At 38.3% G+C, this 19,535-nt stretch overlaps 1 protein-coding gene and 1 long non-coding RNA gene across 2 annotated transcripts in view; one reads left to right on the top strand and one right to left on the bottom strand.

The window, feature by feature from the left end:
• Nucleotides 1-15,066, top strand: part of LOC120538916 (glutamate dehydrogenase, mitochondrial) — a 60,250-nt gene extending 45,184 nt beyond the window's left edge. The window contains exons 10-13 of the mRNA XM_039768531.1: nucleotides 3,766-3,889; nucleotides 5,247-5,338; nucleotides 10,060-10,122; nucleotides 13,737-15,066. Of these exons, the coding sequence (XP_039624465.1) occupies nucleotides 3,766-3,889; nucleotides 5,247-5,338; nucleotides 10,060-10,122; nucleotides 13,737-13,856 (399 nt within the window). The 3' untranslated portion in view covers nucleotides 13,857-15,066. The remainder of the gene's footprint in view (nucleotides 1-3,765; nucleotides 3,890-5,246; nucleotides 5,339-10,059; nucleotides 10,123-13,736) is intronic.
• A 2,111-nt stretch (nucleotides 15,067-17,177) lies between these two features.
• On the bottom strand, nucleotides 17,178-18,764 carry LOC120538923. The gene is made up of 3 exons (XR_005635534.1): nucleotides 18,611-18,764; nucleotides 17,480-17,542; nucleotides 17,178-17,348 (listed from the first exon to the last, which is right to left on the bottom strand). It is a non-coding gene; the product is annotated as an uncharacterized LOC120538923 (long non-coding RNA).
• Between the last annotated feature and the right edge of the window lie 771 nt (nucleotides 18,765-19,535).

Genomic DNA, 19,535 nt, shown 5'->3' with positions numbered 1-19,535 from the left:
CTAGTATTTTCCAGTAAAGAAGTGCAAAAGAAAGCTAACATTAAAACAAACGAATGTGATAGCAGGGCATGTTTATGAAGTTCTCTGTAATTCACTGAAAGATGTCACTGTATACATCTTATTGTTCAATAGAATTTATTTATATAGCACATTTTATACAAATGTGTAGCTTAAAGTGCATTGTAAATAGTAAAAGAAAAATAGTTACTAAAATTAAATATAGAAATGGAAGAATACTAAACAGAGAAGAAAATAAATTAAATTGCAGTTTAATTCGGGTAGGTTTGTAAGTCCCTAATTGTTACAGCTGCAATAGTTACTGTCCAATTTGATAATATAAGTAATACAGTGATGAGGTAGTTATGATCTGATATAAGGAAAACTCCTAGAAGATCCGATGCTGAGGTGATTATCAGCAGAGGTATTACCCTTGAACATTTCGAGCATCAAAGGCAGTTGCAGAATGTTTAGGGCAAGTGGCAGTTGTTCAGAACGTCATCACTGGGTACCATGAAAAGGATTCATAGGGGTCATTATTGTTACGTGTACAAAGTATACTGAAAGTCTTCTTGCAGCAACATGTCGCTGCTCACCAGCTCAAAACTTCTGTCTTTCTAAACCTTGTGAGGGGATGTCAAACTTGACAACTGTGGTTGCTTAACTGTGTTGCCTTGAGGATATCAGATTACATGACAAGGAATCAGAGGGGAAGAAGTATTACGTGATTTTGTGTAGACATTCCAGCACACTTTTACAATTCCAAAGTGTTATGATCTCTCTGCATGCTGATAGCCAATTAACTTGCTGCCTAACAGCACCGGTGCCTGTACAAAAGCTTTACAAGTATGGTGAATTCAACCGCAATTTCTGTCCCTTTTTCCATTTTCCAATTTGTTGTGGTAAAACAAACCTGAGCCATCTGACACATGCTTCTGTTTGCTCAGTCCAAAACCTATGTTCCTTACGCCTGGTGGCTACATGCTGTGCATTGTACCTCTGAGAAATAACACTCATTGGTTGTCCACTCTAGCACACACACTGCCTGCCCCTACCTGTTTGATACTGTCAGGGAGTGTTGCAGACTGGTGTGACTGAGTTACTGGAAATGTGAATTCTATGACTGGTGGTCATGATTTGCTTAGATTATGTAAATGAAGTCTTCAACTGAAAATCGCTGGAAAAATCATGTAGCTTGATGGGGACTTTACCTGAATTAACTACCTTACCTTGAAACTTCTGTCTTTCTTACCTAAAAAATCTCAAAGTTTACCAGTATATTAGAAAATAAGGGCAGCACAGACTCAGTTACTTTTTTTAAAATAAACTAGCTTAATTTTTTAATTCACATTCATTTTGTGATTTGTAACTGGAAAAAAAATTGTGTAATAGTTTTACTTGAAGGAACAGAAATACCAGTCTCTGGGAACAAATACAAAGTATAAAGTACAGTGTATATACAGTGGGTACGGAAAGTATTCAGACCCCCTTCAATTTTTCACTCTTTGTTATATTGCAGCCATTTGCTAAAATCATTTAAATTAATTTTTTCCTCATTAATGTACACACAGCACCCCATATTGACAGACAAAAAAAGAATTTTTGAAATTGTTGCAGATTTATTAAAAAAGAAAACTGAAATATCACATGGTCCTAAGTATTCAGACCCTTTGCTCAGTATTTAGTAGAAGCACCCTTTTGAGCTAATACAGCCATGAGTCTTCTTGGGAAAGATGCAACAAGTTTTTCACACCTGGATTTGGGGATCCTCTGCCATTCCTCCTTGCAGATCCTCTCCAGTTCTGTCAGGTTGGATGGTAATTGTTAGTGGCCAGCCATTTTTAGTCTCTCCAGAGATGCTTAATTGGGTTTAAGTCAGGGCTCTGGCTGGGCCATTCAAGAACAGTCACAGAGTTGTTGTGAAGCCACTCCTTCGTTATTTTAGCTGTGCTTAGGGTCATTGTCTTGTTGGAAGGTAAACCTTCGGCCCAGTCTGAGGTCCTTAGCACTCTGGAGAAGGTTTTTGTCCAGGATATCCCTGTACTTGGCCGCATTCATCTTTCCCTCAATTGCAACCAGTCGTCCTGTCCCTGCAGCTGAAAAACACCCCACAGCATGATGCTGCCACCGCCATGCTTCAATGTGGGGACTGTATTGGACAAGTGATGAGCAGTGCCTGGTTGTCTCCACACATACTGCTTAGAATTAAGGCCAAAAAGTTCTATCTTGATCTCATCAGACCAGAGAATCTTATTTCTCACCATCTCAGAGTCCTTCAGGTGTCTTTTAGCAAACTCCATGCGGGCTGTCATGTGTCTTGCCTCTCCTCAGTGTGTGGAGACAACCAGGCACTGCTCATCACTTGTCCAATACAGTCCCCACAGTGAAGCATGGCGGTGGCAGCATCATGCTGTGGGGGTGTTCTTTGTTCTATATCTTTTATTCTGTTAGTAAAGGAATTATTAGCTCTTTCCTCCCTCAAGAATATATGCAGCCATAAGACACATTTAGTTCCTTTCCAGGCAATAGAAATCTTTGTATTTCTTCATAGTGCAAGATATTCATTATGTCACAATAAAACCACCTTTCCGCTGTGCATTGTTGAAATAGTAAACCACAGAAACTATCCAGTGAAGTATGGGTTTATAAGGTGCACTAGCTGTGCTGCCTGCCTAAGACAGGTTTAAATCTAATTTAACAACGTAGTCCTCAGAGTTAACATTTGCAGTGCGCCATGCAATGCATGTATTTCTGTTATATGCCAATTGGTATAGGATTTGTAAAAGCAATATTAATGTATCTGATGACTATCAATTTGAATGACAAATGCAATGCATTTTATTACTAAAAGTGTTTGTGATGTTTTGAATAGAGGGTAGATGGTACATGAAAAATAATTTTCCACCTTCAGGTTATATGAGCACAAAGCGTATGCAATTCACAGATCATATGAAAGCCTGTGTGTACCCGATCTAATTTAGGAACACATTTTTTGGACAGTAAATTTCAATGTTTTAAACCATTGATAAACAAATAATGGAAAATCATTAATTAACAGTAATTTCTAATCATTAGGGCATCACTTTTTGTAACTCTTTCCTTCATGTAAAACAGGGTCCTGGTTAACCAGAACCTATCCAGGTTCAATGGAAGCAAGGCAGGAACAGGCCATGGACAAAACAATAATCCATTGCAGGACATATTTCTTAAAACCAGCTAGTATTAGCCAGATTGTCTTTCTTTCTTCCTACATAAATATAATATAAAATATGTATCATTAACCAGACGGAGACCCAGACAGACCCACAGATATTTGTCCTTTTATTAAGGTGAACTAGTTGTGCTGAGAGGGGCTGAAATCTAAGTAATCTCATAGACTTTAGCATTAATGTGTGCAGTGCACCATCTATTGGAATGTATTTTGTAATGCATGTGGTAATAAAATACATTATTACAAGCATTTATGATGCACCATCTCTTGGAATGACAAATGCAATGCTTTTTTTCCACTTAAGCAGTTTTGATGCATTGTCTATTGGAATGACAGAGACATAGCAATCGGCTGAACACACAGACACTTATCCTTTTATGTAGGTAGATTATTGTCACGTATACAGACTACTGTGAATTTCTTACTTGCATGTGTGCTATTCAACAAATACAAATGGAGTTTGAAATTAAATACCATATTTGTAATGGTTTTTAACCCATATGTAGTCTATTTTCCCAGTTTGCAAGATATTGAAACAGTTTTTACATTCTTTCCAGGATCTTTATCTCAACGCCGGAGGTGTGACAGTGTCTTACTTTGAGTGGCTGAAGAATCTCAACCATGTGAGCTATGGCCGACTGACATTCAAATATGAGCGAGATTCCAACTACCACCTGCTCAGTAAGTTCCCTGGCGTTAAGGATGTTCAAGCATATTCTGTTGTTTTGTGGTCTGAACAGCCAAACTCGAAGTGATTTTTGAAATAAAGTTCAGTTAAATGTGGTAATAAAACAGATCTCTGTGTCTCTCTGGCATTTTATTACGTCACAGATACCAAGTCTTAATTTCTTCCACTATCTAGTTGTGGTTCCCAGTCTGCTTAATAAACAATATGAGGCACCTTGTCTGTGACATACGTGTCAAACTGTATTTCACACGCTGTGCCAGAACTGTGTAAGTATAGGGAATAAGAATTAAAATGAAATACTAATTATTTGGAAGTAACAGTAGTATAACAATATAAATGATTTTTTTAAATATACTATAATTGTAAATGTATACAGTACAGGAGCTGTGAAGAAAGTACATAATTGCAATTCTGCTTATATAATATTTTCAAACTTGTGCGTGTAGTAGAAATGAACACACACAGTTGTATGACCAGGGGTTGCCTCTGATGACAGTAGATTAATGGATCAGGCTGGTTCTTACCTTGCTGTTGTATCTGCTGAAATTGAACACTGGCTGCGCTGCTGACTTGGGAGGTTTTTTTTTTTTTTTTTTGGCCTGAATTCAAAAGTGAACTGAAACCTGAAAATGTCTGTCGCATTTAGGTGTGGCAGCCTTGCCTGCAGTATAATAAATTTGTCACAGTGCTGCCTCATTGCCCCACCCTCTTCCCTCTGCAATGCACTGTCATAGCCGGCTACGCTAGAGAGAGAGAGGGGGCTGACTGTCCGAGAGCTGGCCGCACTGAGTATCTGGGAATTGTTTTTCTTTGCATTTCAGCCCCTGATTAATTGCATGAAAAATAAGGCGATGCTAAACTGTACACAGTATACTGTATACAGGACATAAGTTGAGCATCTTTGCAATTGATTGGTTTGCACACGTCTCTCAGAGAACTGAAAATGCAGACTTGAATGAGAGAGAGTTTTTGTCTTGATTGCATGAAAGGAAAATGGACCTTCAAAAATGAATGATGAAATCATCTAGCATTGTTCATTTTTTTACTGATAGTGATCTATAGCAGAATGATATAAATACAATTTAGGTGTCTGCAAACTGTATAGAAATATGAGTGCCTAATGCCAGCAGTCTGTTCTCACCCTTTTTGTCCCAAGCAGTGATAATGTCCTTCCTCCATTTTAAGATGTGTGAATTTACTTCTGACCCTTGGTGATGCAGCATTTTATTAAATTCTCCCTGGAATGATGAGCCCAACTGCGGCAGACTGCAGTGGATAGAATTTATCTTTAAACATCTATCTCTTTATTGATGCACATTCATTTTTTTCTCTTTCTCTTGCTAAAAATAGTGTCGGTGCAGGAGAGCCTGGAGAGGAAGTTTGGGAAGCATGGGGGGACCATCCCAGTTGTGCCCACAGCAGAGTTCCAGGCTAGGATAGCTGTGAGTTACTTGATTTATTTATGTTTTATTTACCACTGTCTATGATATGCTTTTGTGTGAATCTTGTATTTTGCAGCTTTTTCAGACCACATGCATCATGCCACTATATCAGGTTTGGAACAAGTGTCCTGAATGATGACATTTACAAATAAGCAAAGCTTCTCTTGCAATGTAACCATAAGCATTTTAATTTAAATACAGTATATCATGAAATGGGAAGACTTCCTTATAATGATAACAGTATAATTTGTTTACTGCAAAAGGATATAATGTTTTCATAATAGTGACACTCTAAACCTATCTGCTAAACTATTCTACTTCTCCAAGGTACTTTTAAGATTTTAAAGAACAAATAATTTTTTTTTCTCATCCCCATTTCTTATTGGATAAGACCACCTTTTTTGTGGAATGTGTATTGCTTTTTGGCATATGAATACAGTAGTAATACATAGTCATGGAAAGTTGATACTTTTAGTTTACATAGATAGTTTTTAATTATTATTTTTATACCACAGAGTTTGCCTATTGCACAACTTTGGACAGGTGCTGCACTGTTCACAGTATACTTCCCTGAATAACCAGACACACACACAGCTACTGCGTAGCTCACTTCACAGACCAGTCAGGTGGCAGGTTATTTGCTTCAACAGCATGACAAGACTGAGCTTTTTTATAACAAATGCACTCTGTGTAAATTTTGTTGTTGTGTACATGTGTGCATATACTCGCACATAGATATAAATAATACTAACATTTAGTTTTGCCGTATTATGAAAAAAGGTTCTTTAAAAATAATCCAAGATGTCTCCTTTAATGTTGATTTAAAGAGAGATCGCCTTAAGCGAGTATGTAAATGTTGTATGACTGGGTATGTTTCTGTTTGTATTTGTAAATCTGTGTAAAATAAATTGCTGCCTCTAATTTGTCCTGATCTGAAAGACTGTAAGTGAGCCAGGCAGTGTTGTTGGTTAGGCCAGGAATAAGTGAGTTAGAAAATGTGAGGATGGTTTAATTGATCATTGTTTTAACAAGGCTTTGCACAAATGTTTCAGAAAAAGCCCATCTACATCCCTTCTATAATTGCATGTTGTGTTTTTAAATCATTTTATAAATCCACAATACCATAAAAGCCAAGCAACTCATAGACTGTGAAGCAGAACACGCTGAGTCACTGGAATCCCGTTTACTTTTGTCACCATAGGACACTTGAAATGCATTTTCATGGTCAGCTCACAGCTTCTTAATTATAAGTACTGTTATAGAGGTATACACTATGTATCACAGGATGGAAATACTGTATGTAGATTAAAATACCTAAACAGCAGACAACACTCTGTTCTTAAATATTTGAATATTATTTTTGTTAGTCAAAAGTGCAATTCCAGATGTGGTTCTGTGTGTTTATTATAGCATGTGCAGAGACAGAAGCTTACTTGTCCACACAACCACTGACAACCCCTCAGAAAAGAAAATGAAAAGACTTGGAGCTCAAAGTCCATAAATGTATTAACTTGTTCGGGAAAAGACACCACTCAGTAATTAAAGCCAAATGAATACCTAAGTGGTAGGAAAATGTTTGTTTAATGGCATTCTCAAACTAGCACTCAAAGAATTTGTTAAACTGATTAGTCAAGACCTTGATCACATTTCTCTAAAGCTAGTTTGACCTGGCTTTGTTTTAAACAGAATGTGTTTATATCATTTAGGTGCCTTAATCGTTTGAAAAACCTAAATTTAAACTGCTGGTTACATCATGACAGCGGCCATATACTGTATACCTTTGGTGTTTCTAATGGCAGTTTTTATTTCATTAGTCAGTGAAGCTACTTTAAAAGTGTACTTTTAGGGACCCAGCCCAGATCAGGGCCTACTTGTGCACACACCCACCCCTTTCTCCTACCAAGATGATTTAGAGCTACAAATTGACATGGTTTTATGTCTTCTGAGAAAATCTCACTAATGTCTAAAATAAAAACCACTGCTTAGAGTATAATTCTTTGAATCTCCAAATGGTCACCCTCTTCTTAATTTAAGGGAATGAACATTGTGAGGACATTCTATTACAGTGGATTTGAAATTTAGATTGATGTAGTCGCTTAAAAGTGGAGCATTGCGCAGAATATTGCATCATGCCAATAATCTCAATGATATAGTCTGTTTCAAAATGTTTTAGTCAGAACTCCTGCAGTGATGGCTTGCTTTTGTAAAATGATATGACCTTTTTATGCTGAGCAGCTCCAAAGGAAGATACTTGAGGGCGGCTATAGCTACACATTTTTTTTTCCCTGGTAAAGCTTAACTTTGGTAGGTTCATAGCTACATGAGCTGCTAAAATAGTTAATGCTGCACATAAACTGGAATTATTTTGAGTTTGTTTGTACTTTAGCAATGTCTTCAAATCAATGTCAAACTAGTTTGAGTTTTTCCTTATAGTTTTACAGGAAAAAAGCTAACCCTTAATTTTGACATAATACAGAGTAGACCTAACACAGAAGGTTTTTCAGTTCATTTCTAACCATGTTACGGTAAGCAGACAGTCACTGGGCAGGATTGGTTCATAATCTCGAGAAACAGCTACAGGAGTAAGGCGACCTACATTAACCAATGAAAAACTCTTCAGACCATGGCTCAATGAGGGTCCATTCTTGGCAACTATTACAAAACCTGCCTAAACTGTCATCAGATTCTGCTCAGAGATGCGTATCACTTCACCTTTAGACCTAATAATCATCTAATTTGGCCATAGAACAGGCGTAGACAACAGTACAGTATAGATATTACATCACCAGGTTGTGTAGTAGGCCTGTCTTGTGCAATTCTTAAAGAGGTCAGTGTCCAGAAAAGCTAAAATCCAATATATTTTGGGAGGCTATGAGTGAATAACAGTGCACTAGTGCTCCACTGATAACAATATTTGTTTGTGAATGGCCAATTGCAGATATACTTTATACTGATTTTGCCAGGGTGTTTACATGTTAATTTTCCTAGAAGAAAGAATAAGGTAAGCATTTTTCAAGTCAATTTTTTTTCTTCACAAACACAGAATGTAAGGATTTGCCAGAAGAAATTGTGTTATAAAGTTAAGCACTTTCTGTAAATTAAATAAAAAAAAAAAGGTATTATGCCCACACTGATGCTTTACAATGGAGGGTATGGGACATAGAGGCAAAGCTTAAAATCTAACTATGTTTGTGAAGAAATAACTGATGTTTGATGTTTCCAACATTTAAATATTTAATTTAGCATTTAAACAGCCAAAAATAACATTTACTATAAGCACCCATTGCAACAAAATGCTTTTTAGAACACAAATTCACAGCCCTGATAACTGTCATTGACTTTAACTGGAACGTTAGCAATATATTTGCTTAACCCACTTTACCTGTCACTCTATTCTTCTATATAGTATTGTTTATTTTTTCAGTATTATTGGATGCCATACATTATGCATAAAATCAATGAGTAAAGGACTCCTGATTGTGCAAGAGAATATATTATGAATCCTTGAATGAGTTGTGTAAAGATTATTATTAATACAAGTTATAAATAAAAAGTATTTCACAAGACCGAAAACAGAAAAAGATTTTCAGTTCATTTCTGACCATGTTGCGGTAAGACATACTTGTTATAGTAGAGCTTCTTATCCCTGCACTTTTGAGTCCTAATTAATGTCTGTTGTGTAGTAGTCGTCTACACTGCAATACTTACAAATGCTAATGGGGACCACAAAACTACTTCCTAATTAGCAGGTAGGAAACACTGGCCTGGTAATTACATTGGCAACTTATTCTAAGCTAAGGACCATGAGCTGCCACCCACAGGCTTATAAACCTTGTCGTATCTTGCCAGCTTTTAATCACTTCGCTTTCTCTCTGCTACTCCCGAATCACCTTTACTTCCTGGTCGTCACTCTTCTCATCTCACAGCAGCCCTTCAGCTCTGGTGTCTGCCATTGAAAATCTATGTGGTGACCACTTCTTGGACCCTTCCTCCACGGTGCTTTGCTTTTGTAACATGTAACGGGAAATCCTAAAGATCACATCATTTAAAGATGCACTGGAGCAAATTACACTAGCAAGTGAAGATTACAGATACTGCTTTGCATTAAGTAGTGGTGCAACCAAAGGCAGTGTTTTTATTTTTAAAAGAACCTGGTGTTTAATCGTTAAATTTATATACATTTGAAAAAAGAATAAAAATAAGTAAAATATATATATATTATAGTGTGTGAAAACACACTGTGCGTGTGTGTTGATCATACTGGTTGATTTTGTGGCATGATGGTAACCTGACAGCCAGCCAAAATGCTTGAGGCCAGCTTATGGTCTGTAAGCTGTCATGTATTAGTTATGGAGGGTGTGCCTTGAAGAAACAATATTAATTTAAACTATTAAAGTGATGAACATTGTGTGTATATCTAATTATAACAAATAATGCTGTCTTGCAACTACCCAAGCTGTGATGTAGCTTACCTTAATGGTAAGTCTTGCTGCCTAAAATGTCCCATATGTACATCGCATCAGAAACTGAGAGAGCAGCCACTACGGAGACTTGTTTAATTCTGTATATAGGCCTGTAATAAAATGTGATCAATTAGGAATCTGTGCAGTTTTTGGAATGGTTGTGAGAACTGGAGGCTTCTGTTATTTCTTCTAAACATTTCAGGTCCATAGCATCGGTTGTCACTAATGTAGATTACCTCCATCTCCCTTCTTTTAAAGGGTGCCTCAGAGAAGGATATCGTTCACTCAGGCCTTGCATATACTATGGAGCGTTCTGCCAGGGTAAGTAGACTATTAGAGAAAAGAAGCCTGATCATTGGGGCAAACATTTACTTTTGAACATTAAAGAGAAAAAAAAACTTTGGTTTTCCATATTCGAAGTTAATTTTTAATAATACATTTATTCCATTTCTCCTTAAGGTCTCCCCAAACAAAAGAAAATTAAGTGTAGAGTTAAAATCTGGGCTTATTGTGTTTAATTCATGACAGTACTTGCCTTGTGTTAAGATTATAATGAGCCTGTTTGCTGACTTTCTTCTTTATTTCACTGCTCCTCTCTGAAACTAATGCTTGCATTTTAATGAAAGGTTTGAAAGCTCCATTCGGGAAATTGTTTTATTCTTGCCCGCAGCAGGCTGTCTCCACCTATGATACTGTGGCATTTCCGACAGAAACTTATAGTGGGTTGCTTGTCATTTTTTATGCACGGAGATATTTTATGACTGTGGTAAACGCCACGAAAAAAAATGTTGACTGGCGTGCCTAACTTCATTTTCCATTCACACAGTTTCAGAACTGCCAGTGGCAGTGAAATCAAGCTGTATTCAGCTTTGCACGCATAATGTGCTCTGCAGAAACCTGATGTTTGTCTCATTGTTCTCTATTGTAAGTGCACAACACCACATTTATTTAAAAAAAAAAAAGTTCAGTTAAAATCTTGCAATTTAAACTAGGGAGCACAACTGGAAGGAAGAGTTTGCATGTTTGCTAGTTGTGTTGAAAACCAGAACTGTATTTACTATAAACCTTGAGGTAATATTTCAACTTAATAACTATCACACTACAAAAAAGAAATCCAACTATAAATAATTACATAAATCAAGTGAAAATTAACAGTTGAATGGAAACTCTAAACTATACACCTTTTAAAGACTGAGATTAGGCCTTGTTAAGTAAATATGGCATTCGGTTTTTCTCTAATTTAATTGGCTATACCAATCAATCACATTAATATGTTTAATGTCATTAAAACTGATAAGAAAATGTCATGCCTTCATTATTTCCAGGGGTCAGGAAGATTTATTATATTCTTTTCATGTTTCATCATAAATTTGTGTGTGATTTGTTAGAGGTTTCATATATATTATTCATACATACAGTACATACACACACACACACACATATATACATACATACATACATATACAGTACTGTACATACAATGGACTCACAAAATATTCAGTCTCCTTCACTTTTTCATCTTTTGTTGTGTTGTAGGATTGTGCTAAAATCATTTACATTCATTTTGTCCCATGCTAAGTAACACTCAGTTCCCCAGAATAACAATGCAAAAAACTGGCCCAGGTGGTGACTTCCTCTCTCACGCAGCAGCCTCCATTTCGAGTTAGTCTACCTGTCACCACGTTTTGGAGCGTGCCTTTCCTCCGCTTAGCCAGCGATACCTTTGTTTATTGATTTTTAAAGTTTGTCCTGTTTCACTACTACGCAGGCGGAGGCGCAAGGGACGGCTAGTCTATTATAAATAAAAAACTGAAGTATCATATTAACACACGCATTCCGACCCTGAACTCAGTCATTAGCTGAAGCCCTGTCTTGATTTTGACATGACAAGCTTCACATACCTGGATTTGAGGATTTTCTGCCATTCTTCATCAGATCAGATGAGATTCTTCATCAAGCTTTGTCAGATTAGATAAGAGACCATCAATGGGACAGTACTATTCAGGTCTCTCCGGAGATGTTTTGAAAGGATTCATGTCCAGGCTCTGGCTGGTGCACTCGAAGACATTTCCAGAGTTGTCCCTAAGCCACTCCTTTTATTGTCTTTGCTTTATGTTTAGGGTTATTGTCCTGTTGGAAGGCAAACTTTCAGCCAAGTCTTGGGTCCAGGGTACTCTAAAGCACATATTCATTGAAGATATATCTGCACTTTACTCTCTTCAGCTTTCCCTCAACACTTTCTTGTCTCCTAGTCCCAGCTGATGAAAGGAAACCCCACAGCATGATGACCATGCTTCACCATTGGTGATGAGCAGTGCCTTGTTACCCCCAGACAAGACAGTAATCTTAGTTTCATTAGACCAAAGAACCTTGCTTGTCACATTCTGAGAGTCCTTTAGGTGGCCTTTTTGTAAACCCCAAGCAGGCTTCAGTGTGCCTTTTACTGAGGAGAGTCTCCTATCTGGCCACTCTGTCATAAAGCCCAGACTTGTAAAGTATTACAGTTATGGATGACCTTTTGGGCGGTTCTCCCATCTCCACACAGGTTCTCTGGAGCTCAGCCAAAGTGTCCCCTCTCTTACTATGGCCCTTCTCCCCTGATTCCTCAGTTTGGCCAACTCTGAGAGGAGCCCTGGTTGTTCCAAACTTCTTCCATTTAAGAATTATGGAGGCCACTGTGCCCTTGGGAGCCTTGAATACTACAGGGATTGTTTTGAAGCATTCATCGATGCAATCATGTCTGTATAAGCTCTGTAGGCAGCTCCTTCAACCTCTTGCCTTGGTTTTTGCTTTCATACACATTATCATAAACTGTGGGACCTTCTATAGACAGGTGTGTGCATTTCCTACTCACATCCAGTCAATTGAATTGACCACAGGTGGACTCCAGATAACATGTAGAAACATCTCGGTGATGAGCAAAAGAGTGAGGTGCACTTCAGCTATATTTCAAATGTCCTAGTAAAGGGTCTGAATGCTTAAAATGTGCAAATGTATCTAAAATCCTGTTTTTGCGTTCTCACTCTGGAGTATTGAGTGTGACTTGATATAGTAAAAAAAACTGATTGAAATGATTTTTGCATAATGCTGCAACATAGCAAAATGTGAAACAGTGAAGAGCTCTCGATACTTTCTGAACTCACCATATGCTGTTGTGTGTGTGTATATCATATATAAATAATACATTTTAAGAAGAATAGAATGCCCTTTATTTTCATTGCACAGATGTACAATGAAATTTGAGTGTGTCCGTTGAATAGTACATACTATATAATAAAAACAGAATCTTCAACAGATTCAACGTATGCTCTGCATTTTAAACTACACACATGCATTAAAGAAACCAATAGAACATTGCAGGTGGAAACATATAAATAATAAATAGTGGAGTACTTCCATTTTACAGTATTTACAATGTTTCTCCGAGATGTTTCACTTTTGTCCCAATGATGCCATGGGTGACTGTGAAAGATGCAAGATCAAAAGCTCTGAGATTGAGTAAACAGTTATTCAACAAAATTTAGTTCTCGAATAGCACTGAGGTAGAAGCTTTCCAGTAGTCTGGAAGTGGGCATCTTAATAGAACTGTAACACCTTCCAGAAGGCAGTAGGGTAAAAAGGTGGTGGCCGCCTGGGTGAGATGGTGTCCCTAATGACCTCAAGCTTGGTATATGTCCACTAGTGAAGGTAACTGGGTGTTGGTAATAATTTGTACTGATTTGTTGACTCTCTGAGGAACCATTTCATCAGCCATGGAACAGCCAGCATACCATACCAGGATGCCACATGTAAGTATGCTCTCCACAGAGCAGTACTGGAAGGACATCAACAGCAGCTTAGACAGTATTTATGGTGAAAATAGTAAATAATCTGGGTTTGAAGACATTTTCTTTGCATATGCAGTAATGCTTTGTTGTTTTTGTTTACTCCATTAGCAAATCATGCGCACAGCCATGAAGTACAACCTGGGCTTGGACCTCCGGACAGCTGCCTACGTCAATGCCATTGAGAAGGTGTTTAAGGTGTACAATGAGGCTGGTCTGACTTTCACATAAGGTGCCTCTCGAGCCGTGTGGCCAGGACACCCGCTCCCTCACTAACTGCCTCCTGCCTAGCCCTGTTCAGCTTTTCCAATATATCGTACTTCATTTTACAGCCTACACCAGTGTGTACATAACCTGCCAAGAACTCTTTTGTGCTCCAGTGACTTTAGATTGCCTTGTCACCTAAACCTGAATTCTTCATCTCAATTATTAACCTGCTGCCGGACAGCCATTTCTCTCCAGCTGCAGTCCTTTTCCATAATCTTGCTGCATCTCCACGGTCGCTGATAATGAGTTTTGGCTACCTTCTTCTTATGCCAAAGTGTTTTTGTAGGCATTGCTGAGAGGGGAAGGGAGGTTTGTCTCCACTGCCAAAGCAGTTTTGCCAGAGGGAATGGGTGTTGCACATTTGAAGAAAACTAAGGCACATCTGTAAACCACTGCTTCCTTAAAAGTTTCCACAGGGCAGAGACGCCTGTAATTAAGACATGCAAAAGTCCCGAAGGAAATTTGACACTGAACTGAAATTTTTTGTTTGCTTTTATTTTTCTGTTTTATGATTTTATAAAGGAGGGAAAAAGCGTACATGGGAAGAAATGGTTCTTATCCCTTTAATGGTCTGTGCGGAGGATAGGTTAGTTCATCGTTTGAGGTTGGCCTGGCTGGATATGGCCATGTTCCAGAATTATAATTAATGATTGAAGCAATTAGGTTTTATGTATGCCATGCTCTTATTGTTCACTTCAGATTTGTTTTTAAAGTGTTGGTTTCATATATGTTGTTTGTACCATGCAAGTGTGAGGAAAGATCACCCTTGGTGCCAATTCCTTGGGTTTATGGGGTTTCCTGATGCAGTCCCCAACATATAAAAAAGAAAGCACTTGACTTTATTTTTTATATATATTTTTTATAATGATTTGTCAAGTTTTCCAAGGAACAAGTATGCAAGCTGTATCCACCAAAAGCAGAATTTGGAAGTGTTCTGACCTTATTCTCTACTGATCAGTTAAACTGCATGACTCAGCCACTGCGAGAATTAATAGTCCATGTTTTAGTGTAGAGAGGAAAAGCGAATGCGAGCAACACACAGATGTAACATGGGAAAACTCATTTTGGAAGAACATTTGGTCACTGGTGTTCTTGACTCCGAGGTGCTTATAGATGATTGCCTAGTTTGTAATGCCTTTTATCAAAATAAATAAAAACAGAAATACCTCTTGTTTGATCTGTCTTTATATAACAGAAATGCGATCTGTTTGGGTTTAAAGAGCGTACGCCCTGTTTTCCCTGGCTGATACTTCACAACAAAGCAGTGTTTGTCTTTCTTTCCAGAAGGAAGCATGCAGGTGAAATTGAGCAAATGTTTGTAAAGAGAGCCATTAAAAAATCTGAGAGAACATTACGTGATCCAATTTCTTTAATGTTATTTAGCAGATTCTAGCATATACAAGTAAGATGTTCACTCTGCTTTCAATATGTGACCGTAATGACCCTAGAAACCCTAAAAACAATCTGGTTGAACAAGCTGTTCCTTTCATTTTAGGTTTAAAAGTCAATACGATTTTTTGAAAAACCCTCATCACATTATCAATTCTTTTCAAATGGCATATGTTATTTGCCGTAAATGTATTTGATCATTTTACAATTGAAGGATTTTTTTTGTCATATTAAAATGACATTGAGTGGGCACAATTAGCAATGTTAAGATCTTGTGGGTAATGCTTTTATGGCAGAGTGAATTTGTTGTCATAGACGCACGCAATCAGCTATAAAACTGGTCTGATTTAGGTGTCAGACTTTGATTTGTTTTCATTTTTAACTATTTTTCCTGGTGGTGTTGGAGCACAAGATATAATAACAACAGTTTCCATTCATGTTTTACCATTGGCAGACTCTATTCACCTGCTTGTGAAATGGTTTGAAGAGATGCACATCCACTACGTAATCTGCTATAATGAACTAGCCGTAGATACAGTATGGCTGCAGACAAGGCAACTCAGTCTTTTAAAAGGTGAGCCTTCCTTTGATAAAATGAGAGGTGCTTGAGATCCATCTTTGTGTCCCTCTGCAGGGTCTGCTCATGGGTTTGCTGTAACAGGTAGGCAGTGAAATATGTCATTATGGAGCAGTTAGTAACCGGTTCTGATATTCTGAAATGTAATCAAATCAGATGATGCCACTAGAAGCTAGTCTTAGATAGTCCTTTTTTAAACTTATTTGTGGTCTTGTTTATTGAAAATGAATGTCTTTTAAAAGAGATCGCCTCTTTGTTTTTCTTTTCATCTTTCAGTTGATGCAATTTTCTGGTTTTGTTTTGTTCCTTACTCATAATCAGAAGTGAAAGTGCTCCATAACAGCCAAAACCAAACTGTGGTTACAGCGAACAGAAAGAAATCGCATGTTTGGGGAATCAAAGTCTACTTAAACAATGCTGAATGACTTAAAAGACAATGAGTTACAATTCCCCCAATTCTCCTCTTCAGTTATACTCCAGTGTGTTTAACTTTAAAGTTGTATTGTATAATGCCATGCTAATACTCTGCTTCTATAAGAAAAGACAGCCAATAAAAGGTATGGTATGCCAGCTGAAAATATGGTAGAACTTAAAGAAAACAAATTGTAATGTCAGGCTTGACTCTTAAATGGCCTCCTGGAGACCCAAATCTCCTGCCAAGTAAGTTTAGCCAATAAGCACTGATATACACGGGTGATTGCATTCATGTTGTGGGCAAGAGAGGAATGGGAGCCAATGGTGGCATTATAGCTCTAAACCGTGCAAATGTTTCAGACAGACTTAATAGAACACAGGTAAGCAGCATGGACATTTTAAAATTAGGTGCCTCCGAGGCAGAGGATCTGTGCTGGTATCTGGAAGGTTTCCAGTTCAAATCCCATTACTGCCAGAAGAGATCCTATTTCGTTGGGCCCTTAACCTGAAAAATTGCTCCAGGGGCCCTCTACAATGTTTGACCTTGCACTCTGACCTTCAAAGGTCATGCAAAAAGGCTATTTCCCCCTCCCGGATTAATCAAGTGCCCCAAAAATCTAAGCCGTTTATTGTTGCCATTACTTTTTTCAACTCCTGCTAATTAATGGGAGATTTAAACGATTGCAATCGTGGATATAGGGGCTTCATTCCACCCAAAACAAAGTGCAGTTTGAATTGAAAAGCAAGAAAACTGATGGAAATGCACCAAAAAAGACCAACTGTGCAGGTAGCATTTACAGAGCCCTACAGTATATAACAGATGGCAGTCAGCACATGCCCCCCAGCACATACTGGCATTCATTGTGCTTTTTATTAAACCCATAGAAGGACTATCTGCTACAGTATTAATAGTTTAGAACAATCTTTATTTTAAACACATTACTAAATGAGTCACAGGCGCTTAAGACATTGGTGGAGGTGGAGGTGTAGGTGTCCTTCTTAAAATCCAATGTTCTTGCCTGCTGCTTTTACGTCCTTTTCAGCATTTCCTGCTGATTTCTTGGCACACTGCACACCTACAGGACACAGAAAAGTTTCTAAATTCAGTATTCCCAGTTTCCCCATAATCCTCTCACCCAATTCACACTATAAACAACAAAGAGAAACACCCTGCTTCTTGATCAGAAAAAAAAATGAACAAAATTACCTTTTTCACCCCCAGCTTTAGCCTGTCCCATGAGATTATCCACCTGTGCTTTGGCTGTTTTAGCTGTAAACAAAGAGAGTAAAGACTATCAACGGCCATGATTTGGACTTGCCCACTCATTTGCGAAATGGACTATGTCACAAGTGCTTTTAACAAATAAGAGTCCCGTGCGTTAGTTTTTTATACAGAACCCCCACGGATGGGCAGTGCATGTTGGGTAAAGCACTGAATTCACTCCATCAGCAGTACAGAAACCAGGGGTATGTCCCAAGAGGGAGAGCACTTGTTGAAAACGTACACAAATTCAGGTCCTTGACAGAAAACGCACTGGCACCTAATCATTCTTACCACAATAAACACACCTAGCTGTATAGTTTATTTAAAAAAAAGAAACATTACTGCTGCCAATTCCTGATTGACACCAAACAAAGTGAGAAGAATGTAAACTGTCCCACCCCATGTCAGCAGCTAAGCGTGCCCTGTATGTGTAGATCAGTCACACGTCTGGGATATTCGGAGGCTGGCTGTCTCCGTATCCTCATGGTGAGTTGTTCTTCACCTTTGCAGCATCTACACTGTAGTTAACTTGAGTGTAATGTTGAAACCTGCATTTTTAGATTTGCTATTCTTGCTGTTTATTTTTTTCCTTCAAAATTTGCTATGCTGTCCATCATGAATTATGTACTGTTTTGTAACAGCGCTCCTTTGCTTATCTAACTTTATTTGCATTGTAAAGGTCCTTGTGATGCTCTTCTTTGCATGGCTTCTGCTCTACCACACACACATGTGGTCTTAGAAGGAGCACCCGTTCTTCTGTGCTGTCTGCTTTATTTACAGATGGAGATTAATCACATAAGTTAACTTACCCACTGTCCTTTTCACCTAGCTGCCTATTCTTATGAAGCTTGTATGGCTGTAGTACTCGATGTTGACTTTTCTACTTCTCTGCAGGTCTGTTATACTTCCATTGCTCTCCCTCATTGTAATACTCACCATTCAGCGGATAGACTATGGTTATAAAGTTTCTTTTTAAGTGGCCGGTAGTACTTCTTCAGCTCTGCACTACAAAGTAGAGGGGAGGGAGGAAGACAAAGAAAGCCCCTTGCCCAAGACATCATACGGAACACTTACCAGCATCATCGATCACCTCTGTTGCCTTTGTTTTTATTGCATCTTTACCGCCTCCAAGGCTTTTTCCAATGTTGTCCATGTTGATTTGTAGGTAGCTGTTGTGATGCACTTATCCCCAGTTAGATGACGGTGTCAATTCCATATGCCAAGCTAGGTTGCTTTATACTCCCATCTCGGAGAACAAACTCCTCCTCAACAGAACCATCTGAGGACTAGGGGGGCCGGCCTCTTGCCCATGTGCCTTAGAAGGTGTGGTTGACTCTCTGGAAACCTTCCAAGGTCTAGTGGCCTCCAGGCTGGGAGGACAATATTGCAGACAGTTGAGGCACGAAATGTTCCAAGTACATGACAAGTATTGGCTGTCATGTAATTTTAACATGAAGAATAAATTCATGAATAAATCGTAACCAGTAGGAGGTGGCTTCACGCCTTTTGAAGGCGTGAAGGTTTGGTCTTTGGACAGCACATATGCAGGAATCCTCAGCTGCACTCTAACCTTTTCTCAGAGTTCTTGCACATTTCTTTTTATTTTTAGGTAGTGTCAGAGGTGAAATGGTTATGTCAGAAAGTAATAGAGAATTTGTAAACAGGTAGCCCCCAGTGTTAGTGGGCTTCAGTGCACTCCTAAGTCTGTGCTCAGGAAGGTGTGGAAATGGAAATCCCAGGGTGATGGTATCAAATCGTGCAACTGACTGACCTTGTGCACACATCTCTGTAAAAATGTGGTGTTTCCGGTAAATGCATCAAGGGGATAAAAACCAGAAGAAGACAACATTGATTGATTTTTATTTATATTTTTAGAACTGCCAGCAACAGACGAATTTAAATACAGTATGTAAGCTGCACTGGTACGAGACGACCAGCCATTAGCACCATACTTTGCTTAATGTAACTTTTCACAGAGCTGAGTGGCACCATATTGACA

Source organism: Polypterus senegalus, chromosome 1 (genome assembly GCF_016835505.1).
Source record: "Polypterus senegalus isolate Bchr_013 chromosome 1, ASM1683550v1, whole genome shotgun sequence".
NCBI classification, from domain to species: Eukaryota; Metazoa; Chordata; class Cladistia; order Polypteriformes; family Polypteridae; genus Polypterus; species Polypterus senegalus.
This window is presented reverse-complemented; position numbering and strand designations above follow the sequence as displayed.